The following is a 27,754-nucleotide window of genomic DNA, read 5'->3' on the forward strand; positions in this document are numbered from 1 at the left end:
ACCTTTTACGTGTGTGTGTACGATCATGCTCCAAGTGCCAAACCACAAATGGGGTACATAATTTACCACCCAACAACGGAATGATCCCAACAGAGAGAGAAGGAGCACACCACGGTGGCCGAAATGATTTACATTACGATTCGCCGTACAGGAAAAAAGGCAGAACGAGAATCGTGCCCGTGATCCGTTTTTTGTGCGAAAGTGCAATCATTCCTTACCCTTTCGGTGGCCTTGATTGACCGGGTGATGCAGAAGATGCCGATTGCCTGGCCCAACCGATGGCGACGAGGATGGATTATGAGATCGATGGTAAATGCTTGCATTGGATTCTGATGACGCGACCGTACTTGAAGGAATCTGGTTTCGGTTATCGCGCTGGAACAATCGCCAGGAACATTATTTGGAGTAGTTGGCGCTGGTTGGAAGTGGTGCGACCGCTGCAACCCGGCCAAGAGTGAAGAGTGTCCAGTGGTGACGTTCACCGGTCAGAGATTCTGCTGTCCGTCCGTCCCTCGCGGGGTCTCAAAGAGAGGGTTCGAGTGATATCTTGAACTCATCGTGAAAGTGGTGGTGGTGGCGATGATGATGATGATGATGCGCACACCGTCTCCAGCTCCATCCATTCCAGCACAGTACGGCATAAAGCAAGTGCACAAGGTCGCCCGGGGCCATCCTGAAGGTGCTGGATCGATGGAGGGCTCCAACTCAAATGGTTCGCCACAACAAATTACCCACAATCAACACGAGCCACAGAGCCTTGAATGCTGTGGCTACTATTTGCTTACCGCTGGTACACTCAACGAGACCACCGATCACAAAAAGAGGGAAGGGAATCGGACTGGATCGGAATTGTTTGCGAAATGGAATCGGTGTCAGCCGATGGTGTGTATCGTGACAGTTCAATTGTGGTTTTGCACGGTGTGATAATTTGCCATAATTGAGATTTGGGGTCCGTTATGCTGATTATCTGTGACCGTGAAGGTTGTGCGGATGGATTCTGGACCTTCTACAGTGCAAAATGACCCAGTGAACTCGAAATACTATTTTTAAATCAAATTTAAATTGGATTCTTCAGAAGTTTGAACCAAAAAAAACGGTACTAAAGGTATAGAAATACCTATCGCAGAAAGCTATTGCGACCACGAATGACCAGCATATTCCAGGTGACCCTCGTAAAGTAGCAGCCGTCACAAACCGACGTCACCCGTGTCTGGGCTTCGGCACGGCGACTTCCGGTCGCGGGTACCTGGGTGCCCGTTTTCAAATAATAATACATTTATCGTACGTTTCCAATTTTTATTGACCGTACGTTTCCTGTCTCTGCAGAGCAAGAAGAGAAGAACAAAAAAAAAACGAATTAAGAACAGAGAAAAAACACACACGCGAACATGCGTTTTGGACGTGCGGACAAGAACAAAAACAAAAAATGTGAGAAAAAACGGACAAGCCGGCTTCCGATCGATGCACTTTTTGATCCCTTTCTTCTTTCGCCTTTTTTTTTTTTGGTTTACACACGATCGATCGGACACATCGCCGAAGACAATCTTCCGTGCGAAGGGTAGGGAAGACAGGGTTGTGGAATTTCACATTTCATTCTCTTTTCGCATCGTTCTTCGATCGATAAAGGTTTTTGATCGCCGGGTGCGATGAAGTGTGTAGAAACGGGATGAAAAAACAAAAAAAAAGAATCAACCGACAAACGCGATGGAATAACCGGCCGATAAGGATAATGCAGGACTGGATAAGTTGTGGTTTATGCTTTCCTTAATGGGGCAGAGTTTTCGGTACTTTCTTATCGCACCGGAACAGTTAAGCACTGCTTGTTGAATTATTCAATCGTCGATAGTATGTAATAATGTAACTGGTGTGTGTTTACGTTAATAAAAAGGACGCTTTTTAACAAACTTACCTCCAATACGTGTACAACACAACAATCGCACCCGACACAGGCGTATGAACAGGATTTGTACAATGTTTACGGCAATACAACGATAATTGTGTATATTGCTTAAGCTCTTTCGTTACTAGCACCACGAACACTTTTCCCCCGTTTGTACCGCACGGAAGTAAACTAATTTGCACCAAAAAAGTAGCAAAAACAACGCAACTAATTTTCTACGCCCGCACCAAAACGATCAGCTGGCATCTACGAAATCCTTCGCTGTGCTTGGGCCAGAATCACAACAAAGCGCTTGCACAGTGGTCGGTCCCGTGGTGGTGCATGGTTGACAAACATATTTAGAATTGCAATAATTTTTGCGGTGAATTGTTTGAATTACGCTGAAAATGAGGTTGATAAATTAAGTTTAGTGTGAAATGTGTTTTCAAATCGATCAATAATAAATTATTTTGACAAATTAATAAATAAAAACTGGACCCCTTTGTGCAATTCGCTTTGCAAGATTTTCACGTTTAAAGTACAATGTTCAGTACTTACATCCTGATGGGATCGTGTGTCATCGCTGAGAATATTCCTTTCAGTTCAACATTTTCAACTGTTATTTTCGAAAATCCGATGAAATGTTACCAAATAATGTGAATCATAACCTTTCTCATGAATTACATCATTATGTTGAATACATCAAATCTGTTGTTTTTTATTCCTCATTCCGTTTTAAAATTTTAAGACTGCACAACATGTTGCACAAAAGCACCACATCCGCTTGCGCGCAACTTGCACGTGCTCGCGTACAATAAATTCAAACGCAACCGAAACACACCCAACTGCTCGTGTCATTTCTTTACTTTCAGCATCAGCTTCTTATCGCAATACTGCAATTCATTGGTTACCTAATCGGTATAATATCAGTAAGAATTAAGAACGGTATCGTTGTTTTACTTTTATCTTGCCAAACGGGGACACGTTGGTCAGCTTCTTATCGGTTTATCGGTGATATGCAGCGCCCCAGCATGCAGCTACGAACACGTTCAGTTGACGCGTTTCGTTCAGTTGGCGTTTTGCGCTCGGTTCGAAATGTTCGTGTCCAGTTTGCTGCTGGGCGGATTGTTTTATCACCATCCGCTGGTGGCAGTGCCGCTGATTGCCCTCGTCGCGCTGCTTTACTGGCTGGTGAAGCATAACTACAAGTTCTGGGAGATCGATGGGGTGCCGTATCCGAAACCGTCGCTGCTAACGGGCAATCTGGGCCCTTCGCTAACGCTCAAGAAACACATCTCCGAGCTGGCGAGCGATTGGTACAAGTGAGTATCAAGGTGGGGTTTATTTTTCTGTTAAATGTTCATTTGTGAAGGCTTTACTACCCATCTTGTGCAGTGCCTATCCGGACAAACCGTTCGTGGGTTACTTTAAAATATTCACCCCAGCCATCATGGTGAAGGACCCAGTGCTGGTGAAAAACATCCTGAGCCGTGATTTCGATTGCTTTGCCAACAACGATTTCCTGCTGGACGTGCGGCAGGACCCGCTGCTATCGCACGACCCCTTCCTGGTGACCGGCGAGCGGTGGAAGCGTTCCCGCAGCCTGCTGACGCCATCGTTTACCGGGGCCAAGATTAAGCAACTCTTCCCGGTGATGGAATCGGTGGCCGATGCGTTCGTGACCTTTATCGGGCGTCATGTGGCCCAGGAGCTCGAGGCTAAAGAGGTAAGCCTGTGGAGGTTGGATAAACTTATCGGCTCGTTAGGATGTATTTTAATCTTTTTCTGGTCTTTGCGTATCATTGTACATTGTGAAGATAGCTGCCCGGTTTACCACGCAGAATGTCGTTGCGTGTACGTTCAGCATCGATGGCGATTGCTTTGGGGAGCAGGAGAGCGAGTTTCGGCGCATGGGAAGGCGCGTGTTCGAAACGTCACCCATGGCCACGGTAAAGACCATGATGGCCGTGTTTCTGCCAACGGTGGCGAAGTACATCCCAGTGCCGTGAGTGGAATGCAGCTGGAAGATATCGAAGGCACACTCTCTAAACTCTCGTATCTATGTATTATTTCGTCAGCTTTTTGCTCAAGGATGTCGACGAATGGATTAGATCGCTAGTGGCTAATCTCATCATTCAACGATCGGCTTCAGAGAAGACCGTGCAGGAAGATTTACTTCAATCTTTCCTCAAAAATAGAGAAAAGAGTAGTACGTATCGTGTTGATTCTCCCTTTAAAAATTAGTTTCATGTGAATTCTATACTCTCGTCTGTTTTAGATGCCACTCAGACGGAAATTACAGCTCACGCGCTCACCATCTTCCTGGAAGGTTTCGAAACATCCAGTGTGGTGCTTGGCTTTGCCCTATACAGAGTGAGTACTGTTGGGTTAAATGGATCTTATTGCTTTAATATATTAATTTAAATATCTTCATTAGCTCGCAAAAAGCCCCGAAGTGCAGCAAAACTTGTACAACGAGGTGAAGAAACGGATCGACGCAAACGGTGGCCAGCTGGACTTTGATGCCCTGCAGCAACTCGAATACCTCGACTGGGTGATGCTGGAAACGCTGCGCATGCATCCACCGGCCGCAACGATGCACAAAGTGTGCACCAAAAAGTACATCATGCGAAAGGGCTTCCGGGACGAGCAGGGGCACGACATGAGCATATACGTGCGCGAAGGCACACCTATCCTTATTCCCGTTCTTGCAATACACATGTGAGTGTGTGTGGTTTCCTATCATTTGGCTTATGTTTGAAGGTTTCATGAAATTTCTTCTTGCTTATTTCGTTTCCAGGGACCCGAAGTACTATCCCGAACCGCACCAGTTCGACCCGGAACGGTTCAGCCCGGCCCGGAAGGTGACGCACGAGGGTGCAACGTTTTTGCCCTTTGGCGAGGGGCCAAGGATGTGCCTGGGGATGCGATTCGCTCAGGCCCAGGTGAAGCTGGCGATGGTGAAGCTGATTCTAAACTATCGCGTGACGGTCGGGCCGAACGATAAACCGTTCGCAATTGATTCGCGCTCGTTCGTTTATCAGGCACGGGATGGTTTGCGGATTGTGTTTGAGCGACGATAGGGGGTAGGTTAGTGCTGTGCGGTAGTACTGTGGGTATGATATGTTGTATGCTTACAATAAATGATGAAAAGTGTAAAGTTGCGGAATTTTCGGAACGTAAAAGACAAAGTATCGGAAGGTGTGCGCTGTTCTGATTCTCGAGCACGAATGCCGTTTTATTTTGACGTTTACGCCTACGATACTTAAATATTACCGTATGACCGCGAACAAGGTGTTTCTGTTTGTGAGGTGTATTCACATACAATTTTTGGTTTCTACAAAAGTAATCTTATTTCATAGGTTTTGAATGAATCAGTAAGCAGTGTCATTGTGTAACGATTACCACTAAGAAGAGCACTAGTGAGAGATTAGTTACTGATTTTATCAACAGATGGCGCTATTTCAGAGCTATCGTCAGTTAGGCGGTGCATTTTGGCATGATTGTAATTGACCCTACACCGACTTTTAAGGCCGAGGGACATTGTCCGTACTCGCTAGTGTAATTTCGATTTTCACTAGCGCATCAGGTGGCGGCTGACCAAAGCATTTTGCTAAACAATTTACAGCCGCTTCAGGAAATATGTTATTTTTCCATGTTATTTACTTCATTCGAGCGAGAAATTTTTTGTAAAAGGTAGATGCACATGTCCTGCACGCATTACTTCCATTTTCATGACAAAAAACGATGGAAAATCTACATAATTTTGAGATCCGGCATGACCATTCCCTCGATGACCTAAAAAAGCTTCCACCAGCCGCTGCCAGATGAGATAGTGAAAATAAACATTACACTAGCGATTACGGGCAATGTCCCCTGGTCTTTAGGAATTCAAGTCGAGTTCAGTTACACCCTGTCACTGGCAACCAAAAAAAACATCATATTCCAGGCAACCGGGCTACCCAGGTATCCAGCAACTTTGGAAGCTTATGCGCAATCCAATATCGATGAAATATTCTGATAAAAATTCAACAAAATAATGCAGTTTCTATAACTGTGCATAGATTGGTTCAACTCACTACCGTTTTTTAGTTATAGCTCTTGACAGGATTAAAAAAAAATACAAAATTTAATAAATACTTTTTCAGTACTTTACAAAATTTTTACAGCAAAATGACTCTAGAAGTTTGGAGAATTGTATGTTGCACGTTTTTTTATATTTTTTTTAGAATTTTTCGATTAGCCATAAAAAAGTTAAAGGAGTTTTGATATTAAAAATAACCGCTACATCACACCTGTCATAATAACTTTGTAAAATGCACATCTGCGACAAAATCTAAAACTTCATAAAATGGTCTCTGTTAGTAACTCATGTTGATCTTACATTGTAAAGAGACTGAATTTAAACATTGAGTGTGAAATTCATTTGATGTTGGTGTCTTTCTACCAGCATCGATCATAACGTAACGGTTTTTATTCAAATGGAAACTCCTTTATATTTTTAATTCCTAGTAAAAAAAACTCTGCAAAATTTATAAGAGACGTGCAACATATAGTTCTCCAAACTACTAGAGTCATTTTGCTGTGAAAATTTTGAAAAGTACTGAAAAAGTATTTTTTACATTTTTTTTTTTCAAAAAAATCCTGTCAACTTTGAAAAGCTATAATTAAAAAACGGTAGCGAGTTGAACCAATCTATGAACAGTGATAGAAACTCCATTAGTTTGTTTAATTTTCATCCCAATATTGCATCGATATTGGATTGCGCATTCAAAAGTTATAAGCTTCCAAAGTCGCTGGCTACACGGGTAGCCCAGTTGCCTGGAATAGGGGTATTGGAAAATTTAAATCTAAAAATCAGGTTAATAATACTCAAAAACATCTACGAAAAATTCCAGTGAAAGATGGCTGTGGATTACACACATAATCCGAATTTCAAATCAATCGGATTCCTAGAATCAGAGAAATTAGCAATCAAAATTGATTTGGCTACCCGGGTAGCCGGTTGCCGGGAATAGGGTTAAGTTTATGATGAAAACATTTTTACGCAGTCCTGTTTGCTGGTAGCATGTATATTTTTTGTTATTTTTATTTAAGCTATTGTAGCTTAAGCCTAAGAAAGCTGTGTAACTGTATTGAATAAATAAATCTAACAATAATAATAATTTTATGAAAAATATTAATAATAATTAGAATAATTAGAATAATAATAAAAGTAGTAGTAATAATAATAATAAAAAAATAATAATACTAATAATAATAATAATAATAAAAATAATAATAAAACTAATAATAAGAATAATAATAATAATAATAATAATAATAATAATAATAATAATAATAATAATAATAATAATAATAATTATAATAATAATACTAATAATAATAATAATAATAATAATAATAATAATAATAATAATAATAATAATAATAATAAAATGATGAGATGAGTGTATTCTGTTGTGCCTACAAAAGTGAATTGCATAATGTACGGAATTGTCAAGTTTAAATAATGCATAAGCTCTTGTTCCTTTACTCATCGAATGCAGAAAACATTGAACTCAAGTTGTTACTTAGCTATTCAGTTTTAGTAACAACGGCCAGCAGTGAATTGTGGACTTCATTTGCTTTGTGCTGATCCAACCTACCTAATCTCTTCCTCACTGTAAATGGTCGAATCGTAATGAAATAACATATCTCCAACAGACTAAGAATGCTCACACCCATGAACAAGCCTAACAGTCCACCACAGTTTGCCAGAAAGTCTACCCATCCGTACAGCTCCGATCGTTTCGAGGTGATGAAGTACGTCTCCTTGAAGTAAATCGCTATCGTTGTAATATAAAACTTGTCTGATTCATACACATGGTTAACGTGCAGAAACTTTTCCAGATCCAGCTTACTTTGCGTAGTTTCCACGTCGTAAGATATTGAGCTACATGCTGGCAAACAGTTACATCTGTTGACCATTGCCGTGATCTTTTCGTTGACTGGACGATCAGGATCGTCAATGTCATACACAATCCATTTGGCATCGGACATGCAATGAAACATCGACAATGGGCAAACTTTCGTGTCGTTTGATCGTGGCATTGAAAAACGAACACACCCACACATTGCCTGCGTCACGTTTGTCAAGCATTCTAGTTCGCAGTTTTCTTGGTTGTAGATCTTAAAGTATCGAAGATGACGCTCGTGATTGAAGAAGCACTGACGCTTCTCCCAGCTAAAATCGGCAGCCGATTGAGAGGTGATCATCATTTGAGGCTTGAGCGCGATCGAGATCTCGTGACCAAACGGTATGCGCATGTTGCGCATCGACACCTGCGGGTACTCGCCCGGATCATGGATCATAAGCTTGTACCCTTGCGAGAACCCCTACAGAAAGAATATTGAGAAAAAACTATATTTATTTCTGGAATTGATATTTCGCGTTTCTGTGCTATACCGTGCACATGTAGTCCACGTCTTCCTTTGCTTGCTTTAGATATAGTAAAAGTCCAGCATGCAATCCTGCACCACGGGCGTACAGTGGTGCCAGTGATTCATGTTCCGAGATAGAGAACCAACTCTCCGTGTACGTATAGTCCGTGTGGAGTGAGCTTTTGCGAAAGATGTCCTCTTCCGGCATCACATTGAAGGTGTAACAGAAACCCTCGTCGGTGAGCGTCTCCTTCAAATGCTCGGCACAGAGCATGTATTGGTTACTGTATTGGCAAAACCCAAGTGTATCGTGGCGTGACAAAGACAGCTTCTTCATCATGAAAATGACATTGTCCTTAGTACCATTTAGGTACTGCAAAAAGTCATATTTGAAGTGAAACATCGTGTTGCACAGCTGTGCGACGGCTTTCAACTGTTCGATGCTAGTGATAAACGAGAGAAAAAAAAATCTTTACCTATGGAAAAGTACATATTTTGAAATTACTCACGACTCCCGGTCAGATGTGCCGTTGTTGTCATTGTAATCCTTCAACAATATTTCCATTTCAGCAGTGAGGTTAAGCGTCCTTGCGTATACCTTTGTCTCGGGACAGATAGTAATGGAAGGAAAATGAATATCCCAAACCGGAGTGGTTTTCTCCGAAAAGGTAACAATGATTGGAGTTTGGTTCCATTTCACGTACGCCTTGTATATCATCACGCAACAGCCCAGCATAGAGAGAAGAAAGACCACCAGCCACCAGAATCTGCGCGAAAAAAAGCGAATTTGGATCAAGCTTGATAAAAATTGAGAGACACAATCCTACGTAAACTACAGACAAACCTTTCACAGGCCGTACGTTCATCACGATCGAAGTAACGTACACCGTGAATGGAGCTGTTGGCACAGTACTCGCGGAACACTTGCACTCGGACGGATTGACGCAAACGCCCGCTCAACGTTGGCATTGTTGCTGAACGAAGCGAAACACGCCCGAACGAGCAGATGATTCAGAAGGAACTAGTTGTGAAGGATTCAACTGACCGAATGGTTAGAACTGGCATGCGTACACTTAGTGCTCCTAGGTAGCAATTAATAAACAGTAGCAATATGAAGCGGGCAAGCAATTTGTTTTTTTTTTTTTCATTTTGAACGCTTTGACAACATATTATGTTAGATGATTATTACATATGCATGAAATTTGCATAACAAGCGTTAAGAAACAGTATCAAGAGAGGGGCATTATTCCTTGTGGCTTAATACGCTTGACCATTGTTGGTTCTAAGCTTCAATGTGCTTTAGTGTACAGCGCCTACCACAACTATATGGACAGTTGTTTTTCGCGATTTGCGAAAAATCCATAAGAGATAGAAAAAAACAGTGAATGTATGAGTTGTGCAGAATACTTTTTACATCTTCGTATATTTTTTTCATTTTTTTTACACGTTTTTACACGACCTATGAAAAAACAATATTTTGGTCGTACCATAACTATAAAGACACTTCGAAAACAGGTTTTATGTGCTAACAAACCCATTTAAAAATTGTTCAAAAATATAAATAACATATTCTAGAAAGGTTTTAAAGAAATACATTTTTGAACGATTTTTAAAAAGTGTTTTTATAACTTATTTTAAGGTTTTATAAGTTCTTTACGAGTAATTATCAAAATATCTTTCATTAAATATAAAAAAATTAACAAAAAAAATTGTTTTTCTCCTGTAATGATTGTTTTGAAAATAGAAACCAAAGTATGTAAAAAGATTTTCAAAAATTATTTTGAAATTGCCATGAGAACTTTATTAATTTTGTGAATAACGATTCAAAACTGATCCGATTAAACTAAAGCGGCACAGTTAGCTCAACAACGATTTTTTAGCAGAATCTAAATATTTGCTGTTGTTACTTAAGTTACATAGTTACATAGTTAAGGAATGTAATCCTAGTCTGATATTTTTTTCCTCCCACCACCCACTTCACCATCGATGTTCTCATAGACCGCTACAAAGGCGTCCGTAGCTGTCTGCTTGTAGAGTTTAGTCGTGAATTCGTGAGGTAGTTTATGAGCCTTAATCAGTACTGGCTGAATTAGTAATGTGGTATTTACATGTATTAGATAAGTATTTGTAATGCCGGTAAGAATATGTGCAAAGAGTAATACTCTAGGATCATATTGAAAAAAAAATTGAATGGAATGTTACCAGATATCTTGGTAACGGGGAACAAATAGCTCTAGAGACGGATGTTCATCGTTACCATACTCGTAGATCAAATGAACCGAGAACACCAAGCTACCTTTCATTAAGAGCTCAGAACTCCTTATACTATAAGGGAATTCGAATGTATAATTCGATGCCAAGAGAAGTTGTTAACGCCACAAGTCTGGGTAATTTTAAAAAGGAAAGTGCACTGTACGTGAAGCAGGTTATTTAGTAATGTGGTCGTGCAGTGTTTTAGTATAGTAGTATAGTGTAATGTAAAATGTATACTTCTAGAAGTGCTTGTTTTTTGTATTATGTAATAGTATTTAATCATAACCGCATTTATCTACTTGATGATGATGGTGTATTTTTTAATTTGTTTTTGTTTAACAGCTATTATGAAAAAATAAGATAATTTAAAATAAAATTTAAAAAAATAATGAGAGTCTTCAAAGATTCGAGACACGCGCGCGTATAGTGGACTTTGGGGTTTAGACCCACTGATTGTAAGGTGATAGGACTTAGGGGCAGCTTATCGGATTCATTAGTGGGTCGAAAACACTCAATCATCCACTCGAGTGTTATGTAGAAATATTACTTTCATTTTTTATACCTAAATATCTTTAAGATAATTTCGTCCTTCTCGAACCTTTGAAGGGGAAGGTGGAGGGGTCATCATCATCATCATTTCAACACTGACCGCCTTTAAGTTTGAATATGTGATCAATTGTCTTACTTTAGTAATTTTGAACTAGTAATTTTGATCGATCGTGAGTAGACTGTAAACTCAATGCTTCAGTAAATTGGATGGAGACATGGAGAGCTAATTCAGTACATGTTACGACAACCAAAGCAAATAATTGCATAATAACAATATTTATATAAAGCGGTAACCAAAGTTATAGTTATTCATTCGATTAAGGTATTTGTTCTCCATGTCTACACATTTCAAGGAGGTAATTCTTGGTGGTAAATATATTCACTTGACATCTAGCTCTCCAATTTGTCGTCTGTAACGATCTGTGTAGAATGATATGAAAGCTATTGACATATATCATACTACTGTAGCATATCTGCTAAACAGAACTTATAATAAATCACACTATCATCTATAGACTCATTGTAACACACTTTGGAAAACCACACCATTGCAACACATTCAATATAACACACTCAGCAAATCAGATCACACCATAACAAAGCAACCGGAAGAATTCAGGCCCCACCGTTCATATAAAAACAATTGTGACACACTTATTGAAAACACCCGAAAGACGCATAATAAGCAAATCAGGCGTTACTGCAGGCAAACTAGGTGAACAGAGAACGCATAGTAAGTCATTAGCTCAGCGACGAAAACATCCATTCTTTAGCAATAATAGTTGAAACCTTCTTTCGCAATACAGTAAAACCGAAGCATAGACACACATCGACAAACACCCCACACCATTTCAATTTATAAATTGTTACCAATAACAATAACATTTAATTAGGACAAAAACACATTCCAAAACCAAATGTACGAAACCCCGAGTATAAATATAACCAATTCCGACCATGGTCAGATTCGTTCGGACTGTCAGGATAGGACTATGCCCATCCAACATCTATCGACTTCTCATTTAAAGAGTTTAGTTATGTCCCCCTTCCCAAAGTAAGGCCTCTAAACTCCAACGTTTCCAGTAAGAGAAACCTCCTAAAGGTTTCTATGATCGCCTGGACGATCAAGTGTCGAAAAGTCCGCTTCGAACAAAGTGTTATTCTACCTCGACACATGTCAGCGAAACACTAACCTACCGCGATGGTACGCGTTGATCAGTTGTACCGTATGTACGCTCATCACATTACATGGCGACCGTAACTATCTTCCCAACTTATTACACTACAATAGAACGTCAATTATCTGGTATTCTCATCAGCGATATTCAAGTTGGTAAACAATATTTCTTTGCAATTATCTAGCGTATAGTGATATTTTCGAGCTTTATTTTTGTTCATGAACCGATGTAAAACCTATAATTATTGATAAAAATACTATTGTACTAATAATTAATCGATTAATTCAAGGTGAATGGATAGTCTAACCAGTGAAATTTATAATTTTAACATCAATTTGATAGTTTTTGAGCTATTATCCGTTAAAATCCATAAATCACCCAGTCCCGAGCTGCCCGAAAAATCGACGTTATACTATATAACATTAAAAAATAGTAATATATCATAAACAATTCAACCTACAACTGGCTATTCACTCTTGATGATAACGGGAAGCATGACATTCTGGACTTCGTTTGTATCACGCTTTTCAACACTGGTAATCCTACTTCTAACCGAAAATGGTCGAATCGTAATAAAGTAACACATCTCCAACAAACTCAAAATGCTCACACCCATGAAGAGGCCTAACAGACCACCACAGTTCGCCAGAAAGTCTACCCATCCGTACAGCTCCGATCGCTTTGAGGTGATGAAGTACGACTCCTTGAAGTAGATCGCTATCGTTGTAATATAAAACTTGTCCGACCTATCATACACATGGTTGACGCGCATAAACTTTTCCACATCGAGCGTGGTTTGTGTAGTTTCTACATCATAAGATATTGAGCTGCAGGCTGGCAAGCAGTTACATCTGTCGACCATTGCTGTGATGTTTTCGTTGACTGGACGATCAGGATTGTCAATGTCATACACAATCCATTTGACATCAGACATACAGTGAAACATCGATAATGGACAAACTTTCATGTCGTTTGATCTTGGCATTGAAAAGCGAACACATCCACACATTGCCTGCGTCACGTTGGTCAAGCATTCTAGTTCGCAGTTTTCCTGGTTGTAGATCTTAAAGTATCGAAGATGACGCTCGTGATTGAAGAAGCACTGACGCTTCTCCCAGCTAAAATCGGCGGCCGATTGGGAAGTTATCATCATTTGAGGCTTCAACGCGATCGAGATCTCGTGACCAAAGGGTATGCGCATGTTGCGGCCCGACACCTGCGGATACTCGCCTGGATCATGGATCATAAGCTTGTATCCTTGAGAGAATCCCTATGGAAAGGGAGGTAAGGGATTAGTCTTTATTTATTTTTTGATGCAGTGTGCATGGCATCTGCCGTCTGTATGGTATACCGTGCACATGTAATCCACATCTTCCTTGATTTGTCGCATGAACAATGTAAGCCCGGCATGCAATCCTGCACCTCGTGCATACAGTGGTTCATGTTCCGAAAAAGAGAACCAACTCTCCGTGTACGTATAGTCCGTGTGGAGTGAGCTTTTACGAAAGATGTCCTCTTCCGGCATCATATTGAAGGTATAACACAAACCCTCCTCGGTGAGCGTCCTCTTCAGATGTTTTCCACAGAGCATGTACTGGTTGCAGTACTGACACAATCCAAGTGTACCGTGGCGTGACAAGGACAGGTTTTTCAGCATGCCAACGACGTCCTCATCCAAATCGTTTTGGTACTGCAACAAGTTATATTTTGAATGAAACATCGTGTTGCACAGCTGAGCGACGGCTTTCAACTGATCGATGCTAGTGATAAACGAGAGCAAAAACTCTTTACCTTTGGAAATTTACGCATATTTGATATAGCATTGGATAGAATCACTTACGACTCCCGGTCGGATGTTCCGTTAATGTAATTGTAATCTTCCAGCAGTGCGTTCATTTCGGCTGTGAAGTTAAGCTTATTGGCTGGCACCTTCGTTTCGGGACAGATCGTTATGGCTGGGAAGTGAATGTCCCAAACCGGAGTGGTTTTCTCAGAAAAGGTAACAATGATTGGAGTTTGGTTCCATTTTACGTACGTCTTGTATATCATCACGCAACAGCCCAACATAGAAAGTAAAAAGACCACTAGCCACCAGAATCTATGATAAAAGGAATAAGATCAAGCTTGCTGAACATCGAAATACACAATCCTGCAGAAACTACAGACACACCTTTCACAGGTCGTTCGTTCATCACGATCGAAGTAACGTACACCGTGGATGGAGCTGTTGGTACAGTACTCACGGAACACTTCCTCCCGGACGGATCGTCGCAAACGTCTACGGGACGTTGGCATTGTTGCTGAACGAAGGGAAACACACCCGAACGAGCAGAAGATTCAGAAGGAACTAGTTGTGGTGGATAGAAACTGACCGAATGATTAGAAAAGGCATCTAGTTCTTTACAACGATGTCCTCCTGTGTATTTTTAACGCTCCCAGGTTGCAATTAATACACAGTAACTACCTGAGGCGCGTAAGTAATGACTACAAGCTTTTTCTTCTCTTGCAACTCTTTCACAGCAGATTAAGCTAGTTGATGATTACATATGCATACAATTTGCATAACAAGCATTAAACAACACCACCAAGAAAGGGAAATTGCTCCTTGTGGCTTTATAAAATGTACGGTCTTGGTAAAAAAAAAACTTGCATGTGCTTGTTATATTCGATCGTTATATTATGTGTACACTTCAGTAGACTACAATATCTACCAATAACTTATCTACTAACATATACATTGTACGTTGATAAAACATAGTGCTTGTTCGTTTTATATTGACATTCAGGATTATTACTAGGCATGAAATTTGCAGAAATAGAGAGAGCTCTAGGTCCCAACTTTGAATGTGCTTGATAATTTTATTTCTTTAGTTCATTATTGAATTTTATTGTTTGGTTGGTTTGGTTGTATGATTGGTTGTTACGTATTGGTCGAACTTAAAGCTGTAGCATATCAAGCTGGCATTATGATTCGTCATTTAGTTTATTGATTTTAACGTTTATTTGATGTGGTATGCCGCAGAAATTTCTTTAAGGAACGCCGTATGTCCCATAAAGTCGATGCACATTAACCGGACAAGAATTGGCAGAAAATAGACGAGTGTAGCTCAAACACTCCACATCTCTAAGAGCAAACCGAACTACAACAACAGCCAGAAAGTCGTCACAGAATGTCATGAATTAAAGATGTGAGAGATTGATCAAATCAAATTTAACACATGTAAAATGACTAACAGGAATGCTCCACACTTGCGACAATGGAAGACTGAGGGCATCTTTCAATTTGAATTAATGGCTTTAACATTTTATTAAACGCCAATGAAGTAATGATTTTTAGATGATTTAAGGACATTATATAAAAAATGTAATATTATACATTGCAATAGCAGGCATTTTTCAATGCCAAGATTAACCATAACCATCGTTTTAATCCCTTTTTTGATCGGACGTGCAATATCTTCAACTTGATGCAGGAACCATTTGTCTTCGTGCATACATTCTCACTTCGACAATGGGCAAATCTTCGTTTCGTTCGATCTTGGCATTGAAAAGCGAACACATCCACACATTGCCTGCATCACGTTGGTTAAGCATTCTAGTTCGCAGTTTTCCTGGTTGTAGATCTTAAAGTATCGAAGATGACGCTCGTGATTGAAGAAGCACTGACGCTTCTCCCAGCTAAAATCGGCAGCCGATTGGGAAGTGATCATCATTTGAGGCTTGAGTGCGATCGAGATCTCGTGACCAAAGGGTACGCGCATGTTGCGTATCGACACCTGCGGGTACTCACCTTGATCGTGAATCATAAGCATGTACCCTTGCGAGAATACCTATGGAACAGAAGTGAATGAATAATTATATAACTATAGAGTTCAACCAGATCCTGTTGACTTATGTATGGTATTTATTGATTTATTTATTATTAAAGTATCGAGCCTCCATGGCCTACATACATAATTAAAACTAATGTCTTATAAACTAAGTGTTCCTAAAATTAGACGTAATGCAATCTCGTATGACACTAGAACATTTCGGTACACTAAAGGACAGTTCTATAAAATTTGAAAATAGATTAAAACTCTTGGACATCAATAACAACGGATCCCTAGCACAGAAAAGACGATAACGAAAATCAGTTATTAAAAATTGTCGAGTTCTTAAAGGTCTAGTAGGGACTTAAAAATGTACATTTCTTTAAATATAAACATTCCTTGGGCAACCATTCTTCTCTTTTCCAGAGTTTCAAGCCCTAACAACTGACACCTCGTATGATAAGCTGGTAGCACGTCGTTATGTCTCCACGGAAGCCGCTTAATAGCTAGTAACTCTCAATTCTAGTAACTTGCTTCGGAAACCAAGCAACTGAAGCGTACTCAATCAACGGACGAACAAGGCAACAGTAAAGTGATTTTAAGCAGAGAGGGTCATGAAACATTTTGCTACTTCTAATTATGTGTCCGAGAGTCCTGTTAGCCCTAGCAATAACGTCGTCAAATTGTTTGTCTCAACAAAGTTTCGTGTCTAATATAATGCCTAAGTCCCTAACAGTTTCAGATCGCGGCAATACAGTGTCAGAAAGAACATAATTAAAACATAAAGGAGTTCTCGCACGAGTAAACGAAATAACCGAGCACTTACTGACGTTGAGAGACAAACAGTTTAAGGAACACCAATTATTAAAAACAGAAAGAAAGCCTTGCAATCGGAGACAGTCATTAGAACTACGCACAGGAAAGTACATTATAAGGTCATCTGCGTATAGTAGAACCGGGCAATCAGGTATAGCGTAAACAATGTCATTAATGAAGAGATTAAATAATAGAGGCCCTAATATCCTGCCTTGAGGAACACCAGAGACCCTGCTAAATTCACTAGAGATGCAATCCCCAATCTTAAAACGTACTGAATGACGCGATATGTAGGAATTAAGTCATCTAACTACGCTGATATGAAAACCAAGTTTTAAGGTATACCGTCCACATCCTTCTTAAATTGCCTCAGAAGCAGTGGAAATTCGACATGCAGTCCTGCACCTCGTGCGTACAGTGGTGTCAATAACTTGTTATCCGGAAAAAAGTCTTTTTATCTGTATATGTATATTACGTGTGGAGTGAGCTTTTGCGTAAGTTGTCTTCTTCGGGCATCAAATTGAAGGTGTAACACAAACCCTCCTCGGTGAACGTCTCCTTCATTTGCTCGTCACAGAGTTTGTACTGGTTATTATACTGGCAAAACCCAAATGTACCGTGGCGAAAAGGAGACAAATTTTTCCGCACGTCCTCCGTATCGTTATACATAGTTCTTCAGAAAATCATTATTTGAGTGAAACAGCGATTTACATAGGTGAGAAATTGCTTTCATTTGAGTAATTCTAGTGCGAAACAACAACAAAAAAACACGCTTTAAGGGTAGTCAACGCCCAGGCATGATCTGGCATTCAGTAGAGTTACTTACGACTTCCGATGTGATGTCCCGGCAAGATAGTCGTAGAAAAGTGCGCTCATTTCGGTTGTGAAGTTAAGTTTATCTGATTGCGCTTTCGTCTCGGGACAGATCGCTATGGCTGGGAAGTGAATGTCCTAAACCGGTGTGGTTTTCTCCGAAAAAGTAACAATGATTGGAGTTTGATTCCATTTCACATACGTCTTGTACATCATCACGCCACAGCCCAACATAGAGAGTAGAAAGACCACCAGCCACCAAAATCTAGGGAAAGGCGAATTAAGTTCAAGCTTAATAAAAATTGAGAGTTAACGTTAACTACAGACACACCTTTCACAGGTCGTTCGTTCATCACGATCGAAGTAACGTGCACCGTGGATGGAGCTGTTGGCACAGCAGATGATTCAGATGGAACTAGTTGCGAAGGATTCAACTGACTTAAAGGCTAGAGCTGGCTAAGAAATCTCAATCACAAGGTTGTTATAGGTAATAATTAATATAGAGTAGCATCAAGTTGTGTGTTAGTAATAACCTTCCTTTTTGCTGCCTCTTTGAATGTATCTCATTGCACCATGAGATTATGTAGTGTAGTGCTAGTTCATGATTACATATGCATAAAATTTGCATAACACGCATCAATAAATAATAACAGGGATGGAAAATTTCATACACTAGCATGAAATAGTCGTCAAAATTCATGACTTGAATGTTAGACTGTTCTCGGATCATGGCTTGTAAGCGCTAGTGTGTACTCTGTCGATTACTACGGCTAGATTCTATCAATGGTGTTTCTTGCTGTATTTATGCTTATTATTTGAGACGAGATAGGTAGCTATTATTAAGAATTAGTTTAGCATTTTTCGCTGAGTGATATGCCTCAAGTATTAATACTGAAAGTCTTAAGGCTAACAAAGTGACAGAGATTGGTATGTCTATCTTATCGATAATATGAATAAAATTAATTCTGCTAATTTGCTTCAATACAATAAAAATATAATTTCTCAATTGGAAACAGTGACTTTATGATTTAATTAAGAATCCTTGAGTTAAGGATTTGTTTCAATCGCGAGTTGGCTCTTGGCTCGATGCTTCAATCAATCAATAATGAATTCTTCGAGAGGGTCATAATCTTCACTTTTCCTTGTTATGGTACATCAATATATTACACAGCACGGGTACAGTCTAACGCAAAAAAAAACACTAAACATCATTGTAATTAAGCATTGTGAACGATAACAATAATCTAATCAAAGTATGGTATAGGAGTAGTATTTATATGATGTGGCAATCTGAATTCGAGTACTGCATTCGATCATGTATGTCTATCGAGTTACTCCAAGTACTTACATATTTTGATAACTCTTCTCAGTGGAAGATAGATTGAATACTGACAAATGAATTCTTATGTAAGATGTATCAACAAAATTTTCAGAGTATAAATCCATGCCAAATATAGCATATCCATTCATTTATAGCATTTCAATTCTAAAATCCAACCTAAAACCTATTCAGATTTGGTATTAAAAGGATACATGACATAATGGACTTCGTTTGTAATAGGCTTCACAGTACTTCATACCGTAAATGGTCGAATCGTAATGAAGTAACATATCTCCAACAGACTAAGAATGCTCACACCCATGAATAGCCCTAATAGCCCACCACAATTTGCAAGAAAGTCTATCCATCCGTACAGCTCCGATCGCTTCGAGGTGATGAAGTACGACTCCTTGAAGTAGATCGCTATCGTTGTAATATAAAACTTGTCTGACTTATTATACTCATGGTTTACTTGCAGAAACTTTTCCACATCGAGCATGGTTTGTGTGGTTTCCACGTCATACGTTAAGGAGCTGCAGGCTGGCAAGCAGTTACATCTATTGACAATGGCTTTGATCTTTTGGTTGCGTGAGCTAGCAAGATCATCAGTTGGGTGCATGAACCATTTAGCATCGTACATACATTTCCACATGGAAAGCGGGCAAACCTTCATATCTTTTGACCTTGGCATTGAAAAGCGAACACATCCACACATTGCCAGCGTCACGTTGGTCAAGCATTCAAGTTCACAGTTGTCCTGGTTGTAAATGTAAAAGTATCGAAGGTAACGCTCGTGATTGAAGAAGCATTGACGCTTTTTCCAGCTAAAGTCAGCGGCCGATTGGGAAGTGACGATCATTTGAGGCTTCAACGCGATCGAGATCTCGTGACCATAGGGAATGCGCATGTTGCGCATCGACACCTGCGGATACTCGGTCGGATCGTGAATCATTACTTTGTATCCTTGCGAGAAACCCTAGGGAACAGAAGAGCAAGACGAGTCATTTTTCACCGTACTGAATCTAATATGACATCTGTATGGTATACCGTGCACATGTAGTCCACATCTTCCTTCGCTTGCTTGAGATACACTAAAAGCCCGGCATGCAGACCTGCACCTCGTGCGTACAGTGGTGCCAATGTCACGGTATCGGAAATAGGAAACCAACTCTCCGTGTATGTGTACTCCGTGTGGAGCGAACTTTTACGAAAGATGTCCTTTTCCGGCATCATATTGAAGGTGTAACAGAAACCCTCCTCGGTGAGCGTCTCCTTCAAATGCTCGGCACAGAGCATGTACTGGTTACTGTACTGACACAACCCAAGCGTATTGTGGCGTGACAAGGACAGGTTTTTCAACATGCCTACCACGTCGTCCTCCGTACCATTAACATACTGCAGCAATTTATTATCGGAGTGAAATATTATGTTGCAAAGCTGAGCGACGGCTTTCAGTTGATCGATTCTAATGTTAAAAGAACGATAAAGTATAAATGCGTGAACGTGTTATAGCATCGCATAGAATTACTCACGATTCTCGGTCGGATGTTGCGTTGTTGTCGTGGTAATCCTCCAACAGTGCGTTCATTTCGGCTGTGAAGTTAAGCTTATTGGCTGGCACCTTCGTTTCGGGACAGATCGTTATGGCTGGGAAGTGAATGTCCCAAACCGGAGTGGTTTTCTCCGAAAAGGTAACAATGATTGGAGTTTGGTTCCATTTCACATACGTCTTGTATATCATCACGCAACAGCCCAGCATAGAGAGAAGAAAGACCACTAGCCACCAGAATCTAGGAAAAAGTGTATGAGGATGAACTTGAAGAAGCATTAATGCATACAATGCTATGCAAACTGAACAAACCTTTCACAGGCCGTTCGTTCATCACGGTCAAAGTATCGTACACCATGGATGGAACTATTGGCACAGTACTCGCGAAACACTTCCTCCCGGACAGATCGACGCAACCGTTTACCGTGTTTTGACATCCTTTATGAACAGGCAAACACACTTGCACGAACAGATGCTTCAGAAGGGACTAGTTGCAAAGGATTCAACGAACTTAATGGCTAGAACTGGGAGAACAATTTGCCTGCCACGTCACTCCCATATATGTAGCATGTAATTAGCAGAAGCACTATGACGCAGGTAAGTAATAACCATAAAGCTTTCTTTTTCTTTGAATGCTCTCGTACCAAGTCCCCTTAATTGATGGTTAATATGCATGAAATTTGCATAATAATCGGTAGCAATACGAGAGGGAAATGGTTTCTTTGTTTAAGTAATGCATTAGTTCATGTGCTACTCCTCAAACATTGTCGCTTGATTTGTGTTTGAATGTTATTTGTAACGTTGTGAATTGTTATTGTTTAAAGCATTTGAGTATGATCTATCGATTACTAATAATAGATTTAATAAATGGTGTTTATTGATGAAATTACGTCTTTATGGAACGAAGGATGCAGAAAATAAGTTCAATATTAAACTAACGATTTGTTAAATCTCTCTATTTGATGCTGCTATCAATATATATTGACTAGCTGGACATAATATTAATCACCAGACGTAAGGAAAACCAAATCAATTCCTTGCTACTGCGTTTTAGCTGCTGAATTCTACACCAGATTGTGTAATTGATGAACATATTCCGACGACGTAAACATCTACTCAGGTTTGCAGATAACTGGAAGCATGGCATTCTGGACTTCGTTCGATTTGCGCTTTTCAGCACTTGCTATTCTACTTCTAACCGAAAATGGTCGAATCGTAATGAAGTAACATATCTCCAACAAACTAAGAATGCTCACACCCATGAACAAACCTAACAGTCCACCACAGTTCGCCAGAAAGTCTACCCATCCGTACAGCTCCGATCGCTTCGAAGAGATAAAGTACGACTCCTTGAAGTAGATCGCTAGTGTTGTGATGGTAAACCTGCAGAAAGGACACAGTGATACTACATATGTAAACTTTTTTCAATACTTTCGCGATAACATGTTTTATACTTGTCCAAATGATCGCGCGGTAGCTCATTGTTTGCCAGTCGGAACTTTTCCATATCGAGCGAAGTTTGGGCCATTTCCACGTCGTAAGAAACCGAACTGCACGCTGGCAGACAGTTGCAGTTTTTCACCATTTCAAGAATCACTCTGTGAGGTTGTCGCTTAAGACCGGGAATCGGGCGTAAGAACCACTTTGAGCGGTACATACAATGCCACATTGAAAGTGTGCAGACCTTTGTGTCGTTTGATCTTGGCATCGAAAAGCGCACACATCCACACATTGCGCGCGTCACGTTGGTTAAGCACTCTAGCTCACAGTTTTCCTGATTGTAGATCTGGAAGTAGCGAAGGTGACGCTCGTGATTGAAGAAGCACTGACGCTTCTCCCAGCTATAGTCAGCGGCCGACGGAGAGGTAACGATCATTTGCGGCTTGAGAGCGATCGAGATCTCGTGTCCGAGTGGTAGGCGCAGGTTGCGTTTTGCCATATGCGGATACTCATCTATACTATGGATCTTTAGTTTATATCCTTGCGAGTAGCCCTATGAAAAGAAAGGAATTACAAAGTTTTATCTTTTAAAGAGCTTCACGACTGCTGGTGCGTACCGTGCACAGATAATCTGTGTCCTCATTTTTTTGCGCCAAATATAACGTAAGACCTGCATGCAATCCTGCATCTCGAGCGTACGAAGGTGCAGGTGGCTGAAATCCGGGAAAAATGTACCAATTCCGCGTGTAAATGTAGTCAGTGTGCATGGCATTTTTACGAAAGATTTCCCTGTCAGGCAGCATGTTAAACGTGTAGCAAATACCCTCCTCGGTGAGCGTTACTTTTAGCTGATTCTCACACTCCGTGAAATCGGTACCGTAATAACATAAAGCAACTGTTGTGCGCCATGGTAAGGCCAGGCGCTTTAACATATCAACGATGTTGTCTTCCGAACATTTGACTTGGTCCAACCAACCATAGTTTGAATGGAACATTATGTTACACAGCTGCGCTGCGGCTTTAATTCGTTCAACACTACTGCAGAAGAAACCGAGAGAAGTTTAATGCCATACAGTAGTACTCTCCTTTTTGAGCCGTACCTAGATTTTCGTTCCGATGCTTCGTTACCGTAATGGGTATCGTTTGCAAGAACATTGATTTCGGCTGTGAAGTTAAGACTACTCGCTGCAACCTTCGTCTCAGGACAGATCGTTACAGCTGGGAAGTGAATATCCCAAACTGGAGTGGGTTTCTCCGAAAAGGTAACAATGATTGGAGCCTGATTCCATTTCTCGTACGTCTTGTGTATCATCACGCCACAGCCCAGCAACGAAAGCAGAAAGACCACTAGCCACCAGAATCTGTGTGGAATGGACATGGAAGCACCTGGACGTTAAGGCGTCTGTGAGATGCAGTTATACGCAAGCCAGAGACAAACCGTTCACAAGCCGTTCGTTCATCACGGTTGAAGTAACGTACACCGTGGATGGAGCTGTTGGCACAGTACTCGCGGAACACTTCCACCCGGACGGATCGACGCAATCGTTTGTTGTGTTTTGCCATCGGTCGCCAACAGAGAAACACGTTCACTCAAGCACACAAACTCCGAATATGGCTGACTGCAAACGGTGCTGCTGACCGAATGACTAGTGCTGTCGAAGGATTGCGTATCATGGTGTATTTATGTATGCGTTTAGCCTTCCGAAGGCATCAATTAGTAGTTTTTTTTGTAGTCGCATGATATGTGTAAGTAATGCACACCGCTTTCTTGTTAACGGTAAACCATTCTCGTTGATAATTAGTTATGCGTATAATTTGCATACATATTATAAGCAAGGATTTACAAGCATACTCTTTTTATTGTTTGAATAACATATAAGCTTAGCGTAGGAATGAAATTTTATAGCATTATTCGTGGTTTTTTATGCGGAATTATACAAACACAAGGAGTTTTGCATCTTACTTTTACCATAGACTTAACCATAGTTTTTCCACATGTGGTTTCACCACATGATTATTTTGCTCTCAATTATAATAAAAAAAACAGCCGTCTAGCTTTAATAAGTTTAAAAAAAATTGTTTTCATAATAAGATGGTAAATGGTACATTATTTTTTTGATTTTGAAAAATACTGTAACCTTACTTCCTGGATCATAAAACACATTCCTTGATGCACATTTTCACATGCACAAACAGATTCATAGGAAAGTTATAGGGCACTTTTATTAGCAAGAACAATGTTTTTGAAATACTGTTACTAAGGATAACCAATGTATAGATAAATAGAATCTCATTCATCTCAAGAGTTCATTCATCCGTTTGATTTCATGATATTTTATGACCAAAAGGACAAAACTAGTAAAATAGACTTCATGACTATCGCTCGGGATGTTCATGATCTTATCGTATTTTGCGTAATGTCGTTCGCGGACATACCCGACCTATACAATCCTTGCTACGGGGGAGCGATCCATTCTAGGCTTGAACCCATGACGAGCATGTTATTGAGTCGTACGAGTTGACGACTGTACCAAGGGACCGCTACGGGACGTTGATGATATTCGACATTCGGTGATCTGTCATTCTGTAATTAGGTACAGTGCATACTGCCAACATATAATTCAGAGGAGACTATTTTGCCAAATTACTGTTTTTAATGGTTTTAAATGCACGATAATATTTGGAGTCTAATAGCATCCGCCATATAGTATTACATGAATTCAATAAAAAGGGCAATGATCAGCAATTTAGCTTCTGAAGAATCGACCTTCCGATTATTCTGAAATTGTAACAACAGGAGGTATACTATGTTGAACGTTATTGGTTGTGAGTAGATCAGAATTGTTGTTTCTCCTTTCCCACAAAGTTTTTCTTAACGAAAATGGACGAATCGTAATGAAATAGCAAATCTCTAACAGACTCAAAATGCTTACACCCATAAACAAGCCTAACAGTCCACCACAGTTTGCCAGAAAGTCAACCCATCCGTACAGCTCCGATCGCTTCGAGGTGATGAAGTACGACTCCTTGAAGTAGATCGCTATCGTTGTGATGAAAAATCTAAAAGAATATTGTAATGTAATGTTACCAAGATCATAAACACATCATGGAAACATGTTTACTTGTCTGAATCATCGCCCATTAATTCATTGGTAGCAAGCAAAAACTTTTCCATATCCAGCGAGGTTTGTGTGGTCTCCACATCGTAATACACCGAACTGCACGCTGGCAGACAGTTGCAGCTGTTGACTATTTTTGTGATCTCAAACTCTTCATTTGGTGGCAGTCTTGAATTGTTACTAGGACGTAAGAACCACTTCGCACGGTACATACACTGCCACATGGACAGCGGGCAGACCGTTGTGTCGTTCGAGCGAGGCATTGAAAAGCGCACACATCCACACAGTGCTTTTGTCACGTTGGAGAGACATTCCAGTTCGCAGTTATCTTGATTGTAGAGCTTAAAGAATCGAAGGTGTCGCTCGTCATTGAAAAAGCATTGACGTTTCTCCCAACTAAAGCCAGCGGCCGATTGTGAAGTGACCATCATTTGAGGTTTCAGAGCGATCGAGATCTCGTGACTGAATGGTATACGCATGTTGCGCATAGACACCTGTGGGTACTCATCCGTACCATGAATCATTAGTTTATATCCTTGCGAAAATCCCTATAGGACAGGATGTATTAATTTAAATATTAATTGTTATTGATATTGTTGGCTATATGTACCGTGCATAGGTAGTCCGTATCCTCCTGCATGTGCCTCAGGTAGGGCGTAAGTCCATCGTGCAATCCTGCACCACGAGCGTATACTGGGGCCAGTGGTTGATGCTCCATAGAATTGAACCACCCCTCCATATAATTGTAGTCGCTGTGAAGAGAGCTTTTGCGAAAGATTTCTCTTTCAGACATCATGTTGAAGGTGTAGCATATACCCTCTTCAGTGACCGTTTCCGTTAAGCGATCCTCACAAGCGTCGTACGTATTGCCGTACTGACACATAACGACTGTCTCATCTCGTCGTAAGGACATGTCTTTCAATGTACCCACTAAATCGTCCTCCGACCCGTTTAGTTCATGTAGCCAGTGGTATTCCAATTGAAACAACATGTTGCATAGTTGAGATACAGCTTTTAGTTGAGGAACTCTGTTAAAAAAAGCAATTTTACTCATTGAGTTACCTTTTAATAGTTTTCAATGGAATACTAACGATTCCCTTTCTGATGACCCATTGCCACGCTCAACTGCTGCAGTCAGTGCGTTCATTTCGGCAGTGATGTTAAGCTTTTCTGCGGACACCTTTGTCTCGGGACAGATTGTTATAGCAGGGAAGTGAATATCCCAAACGGGGGTAGTTTTCTCGGAAAAAGTAACAATAATTGGAACCTGATTCCATTTCACGTACGTCTTGTGTATCATCACGCCACAACCCAACATCGAGAGTAGAAACACCACTAGCCACCAGAATCTAAGGAAAAATAAATTAGATCTAGCTTCATGAGAACTGAGAGACACAATGCCACCTAAACTACAGACACACCTTTCACAAACCGTTCGCTCATTGCGGTCGAAGTAACGTACACCGTGGATGGAACTATTAGCACAGTACTCGCGGAACACTTCCTCCTTGACGGATTGCTGCAAACGTTCACAGAGCCTGGACATCGCTACAAACAGGGAAACACAATCGTACCAACAGATGCCTCGCATGAAACTAACTGTTGCGGACAAAAATGTCCTAGTGGTTGGCACTGTCGAAGAATTATATACAACATTGTCCTGATGCCTGACAATCTCATTTACATGGTCGCATTAAGCCTCGAGGTAGTAATTGGTTTACTCTGGTGCTAGTTACACTTGTGCTGTCGGTTGTTCGGAGAGTGCAACACTTTGAAAATAACGATTATTTAAAATTTGCATACAAAGAGATATAAAGGATTGCTATCAAGTTTGTGCTGTGTGTAAGCGAAAAGAGTTTAAATTGATTGCTGGTTTTCCATGCACTTTAAAGAATTAAAATGTTCCATTAGCAAAGCTCTGTTTGTTCTTTATCATTCGGTTTTTGCTTTCGTAATGATAAAGGACGAATGGTGATGTAGTATATTGCTTCTACTATGCTCAATAGGCTTACGCCGATGAACAGCCCCAACAGTCCACCACAATTCGCCAAAAAGTCCACCAGCCCATGTAGCTCGGATCGTTGGGCCGGTATGAAATGAGTGTCTTGAAAGTAAACTTGGAGCACCGAATATACAGGACTGAAAGAGATAGAATTTCAAAACAAAAAAGAAAGAGCAAAATAGATTGACATCAATAGGTTAAAATGATGATTAAAATGCTTGAAATATTCGAAAGATTTAATCCATTAACAAGGAGATGAACCGTTTCTCTGACAATGTAGTGTTTCTCCTACGTGACAGGAGAAATTTCTGCTTACGAATCATCAATGAATACAACCAACATTAGTACGATAAATAGGCCGCAGTGAAGGCTTATATTGAAATGTTCGATCTGCGAATATCCTTCAAATCTTCATTCCTTGAAATTATCTTCAAAAATTTAATCGATTGACTCAGTTTCAGTATTCAATTGAAAAAATAGAGCAATTTTTGACAGCTTGAACCTCCTAATGGCAATTTTAGTAAAGGCCGTAATTAAAAATGAAAGTCTTATCACATTCTACAGAGTCATATTCCACAGAGTTACATCCCACTCATTGTA

General features: G+C 40.3%; 7 protein-coding genes across 8 annotated transcripts in view; 1 reads left to right on the plus strand and 6 right to left on the minus strand.

The window, feature by feature from the left end:
- The window catches only part of LOC120957209 (protein N-terminal asparagine amidohydrolase), a 37,321-nt gene extending 35,142 nt beyond the window's left edge, over window positions 1-2,179 (minus strand). The window contains exons 1-2 of one of the 2 annotated variants that reach the window (XM_049608631.1): window positions 1,910-2,179; window positions 1,118-1,320 (exon numbers count right to left, since the gene is read on the minus strand). The gene's annotated coding sequence lies outside the window, so the exon portion shown is untranslated. The remainder of the gene's footprint in view (window positions 1-1,117; window positions 1,321-1,909) is intronic. The other variant, XM_040379281.2, reaches the window with a different exon arrangement.
- Window positions 2,180-2,928: 749 nt separating this feature from the next.
- LOC120959190 (probable cytochrome P450 6g2) lies at window positions 2,929-5,017 on the plus strand. The gene is made up of 7 exons (XM_040382416.2): window positions 2,929-3,201; window positions 3,275-3,605; window positions 3,697-3,884; window positions 3,958-4,088; window positions 4,158-4,252; window positions 4,317-4,600; window positions 4,680-5,017. Exons 1-7 carry the CDS (start codon window positions 2,975-2,977, stop codon window positions 4,960-4,962), a joined length of 1,539 nt encoding a protein of 512 aa, XP_040238350.2. The 5' UTR covers window positions 2,929-2,974; the 3' UTR covers window positions 4,963-5,017.
- Window positions 5,018-7,456: 2,439 nt separating this feature from the next.
- LOC120956238 (pickpocket protein 28-like) lies at window positions 7,457-9,434 on the minus strand. Its single transcript, XM_049608979.1, has 4 exons — window positions 9,147-9,434; window positions 8,812-9,069; window positions 8,328-8,745; window positions 7,457-8,257 (listed from the first exon to the last, which is right to left on the minus strand). Exons 1-4 carry the CDS (start codon window positions 9,269-9,271, stop codon window positions 7,457-7,459), a joined length of 1,602 nt encoding a protein of 533 aa, XP_049464936.1. The 5' UTR covers window positions 9,272-9,434.
- A 3,118-nt stretch (window positions 9,435-12,552) lies between these two features.
- Window positions 12,553-14,847, minus strand: LOC120956239 (pickpocket protein 28-like). Its single transcript, XM_049608980.1, has 3 exons — window positions 14,123-14,847; window positions 13,595-14,042; window positions 12,553-13,552 (listed from the first exon to the last, which is right to left on the minus strand). Exons 1-3 carry the CDS (start codon window positions 14,347-14,349, stop codon window positions 12,749-12,751), a joined length of 1,479 nt encoding a protein of 492 aa, XP_049464937.1. The 5' UTR covers window positions 14,350-14,847; the 3' UTR covers window positions 12,553-12,748.
- Window positions 14,848-18,743: 3,896 nt separating this feature from the next.
- Window positions 18,744-21,030, minus strand: LOC120957613 (pickpocket protein 28-like). The gene is made up of 4 exons (XM_040379902.2): window positions 20,906-21,030; window positions 20,577-20,834; window positions 20,092-20,509; window positions 18,744-20,020 (listed from the first exon to the last, which is right to left on the minus strand). The coding sequence occupies exons 1-4, from the start codon at window positions 21,028-21,030 to the stop codon at window positions 19,298-19,300; spliced, it is 1,524 nt and encodes a 507-aa protein (XP_040235836.2). The 3' UTR covers window positions 18,744-19,297.
- A 474-nt stretch (window positions 21,031-21,504) lies between these two features.
- On the minus strand, window positions 21,505-23,778 carry LOC120956242 (pickpocket protein 28-like). The gene is made up of 5 exons (XM_049608981.1): window positions 23,472-23,778; window positions 23,037-23,394; window positions 22,651-22,956; window positions 22,048-22,586; window positions 21,505-21,976 (listed from the first exon to the last, which is right to left on the minus strand). The coding sequence occupies exons 1-5, from the start codon at window positions 23,594-23,596 to the stop codon at window positions 21,706-21,708; spliced, it is 1,599 nt and encodes a 532-aa protein (XP_049464938.1). The 5' UTR covers window positions 23,597-23,778; the 3' UTR covers window positions 21,505-21,705.
- A 1,029-nt stretch (window positions 23,779-24,807) lies between these two features.
- On the minus strand, window positions 24,808-27,285 carry LOC120956243 (pickpocket protein 28-like). The gene is made up of 5 exons (XM_040377617.2): window positions 26,574-27,285; window positions 26,244-26,501; window positions 25,763-26,180; window positions 25,156-25,700; window positions 24,808-25,093 (listed from the first exon to the last, which is right to left on the minus strand). The coding sequence occupies exons 1-5, from the start codon at window positions 26,741-26,743 to the stop codon at window positions 24,808-24,810; spliced, it is 1,677 nt and encodes a 558-aa protein (XP_040233551.2). The 5' UTR covers window positions 26,744-27,285.
- Between the last annotated feature and the right edge of the window lie 469 nt (window positions 27,286-27,754).

This window comes from Anopheles coluzzii, chromosome 3 (assembly GCF_943734685.1).
Source record: "Anopheles coluzzii chromosome 3, AcolN3, whole genome shotgun sequence".
Lineage (NCBI taxonomy): Eukaryota > Metazoa > Arthropoda > Insecta > Diptera > Culicidae > Anopheles > Anopheles coluzzii.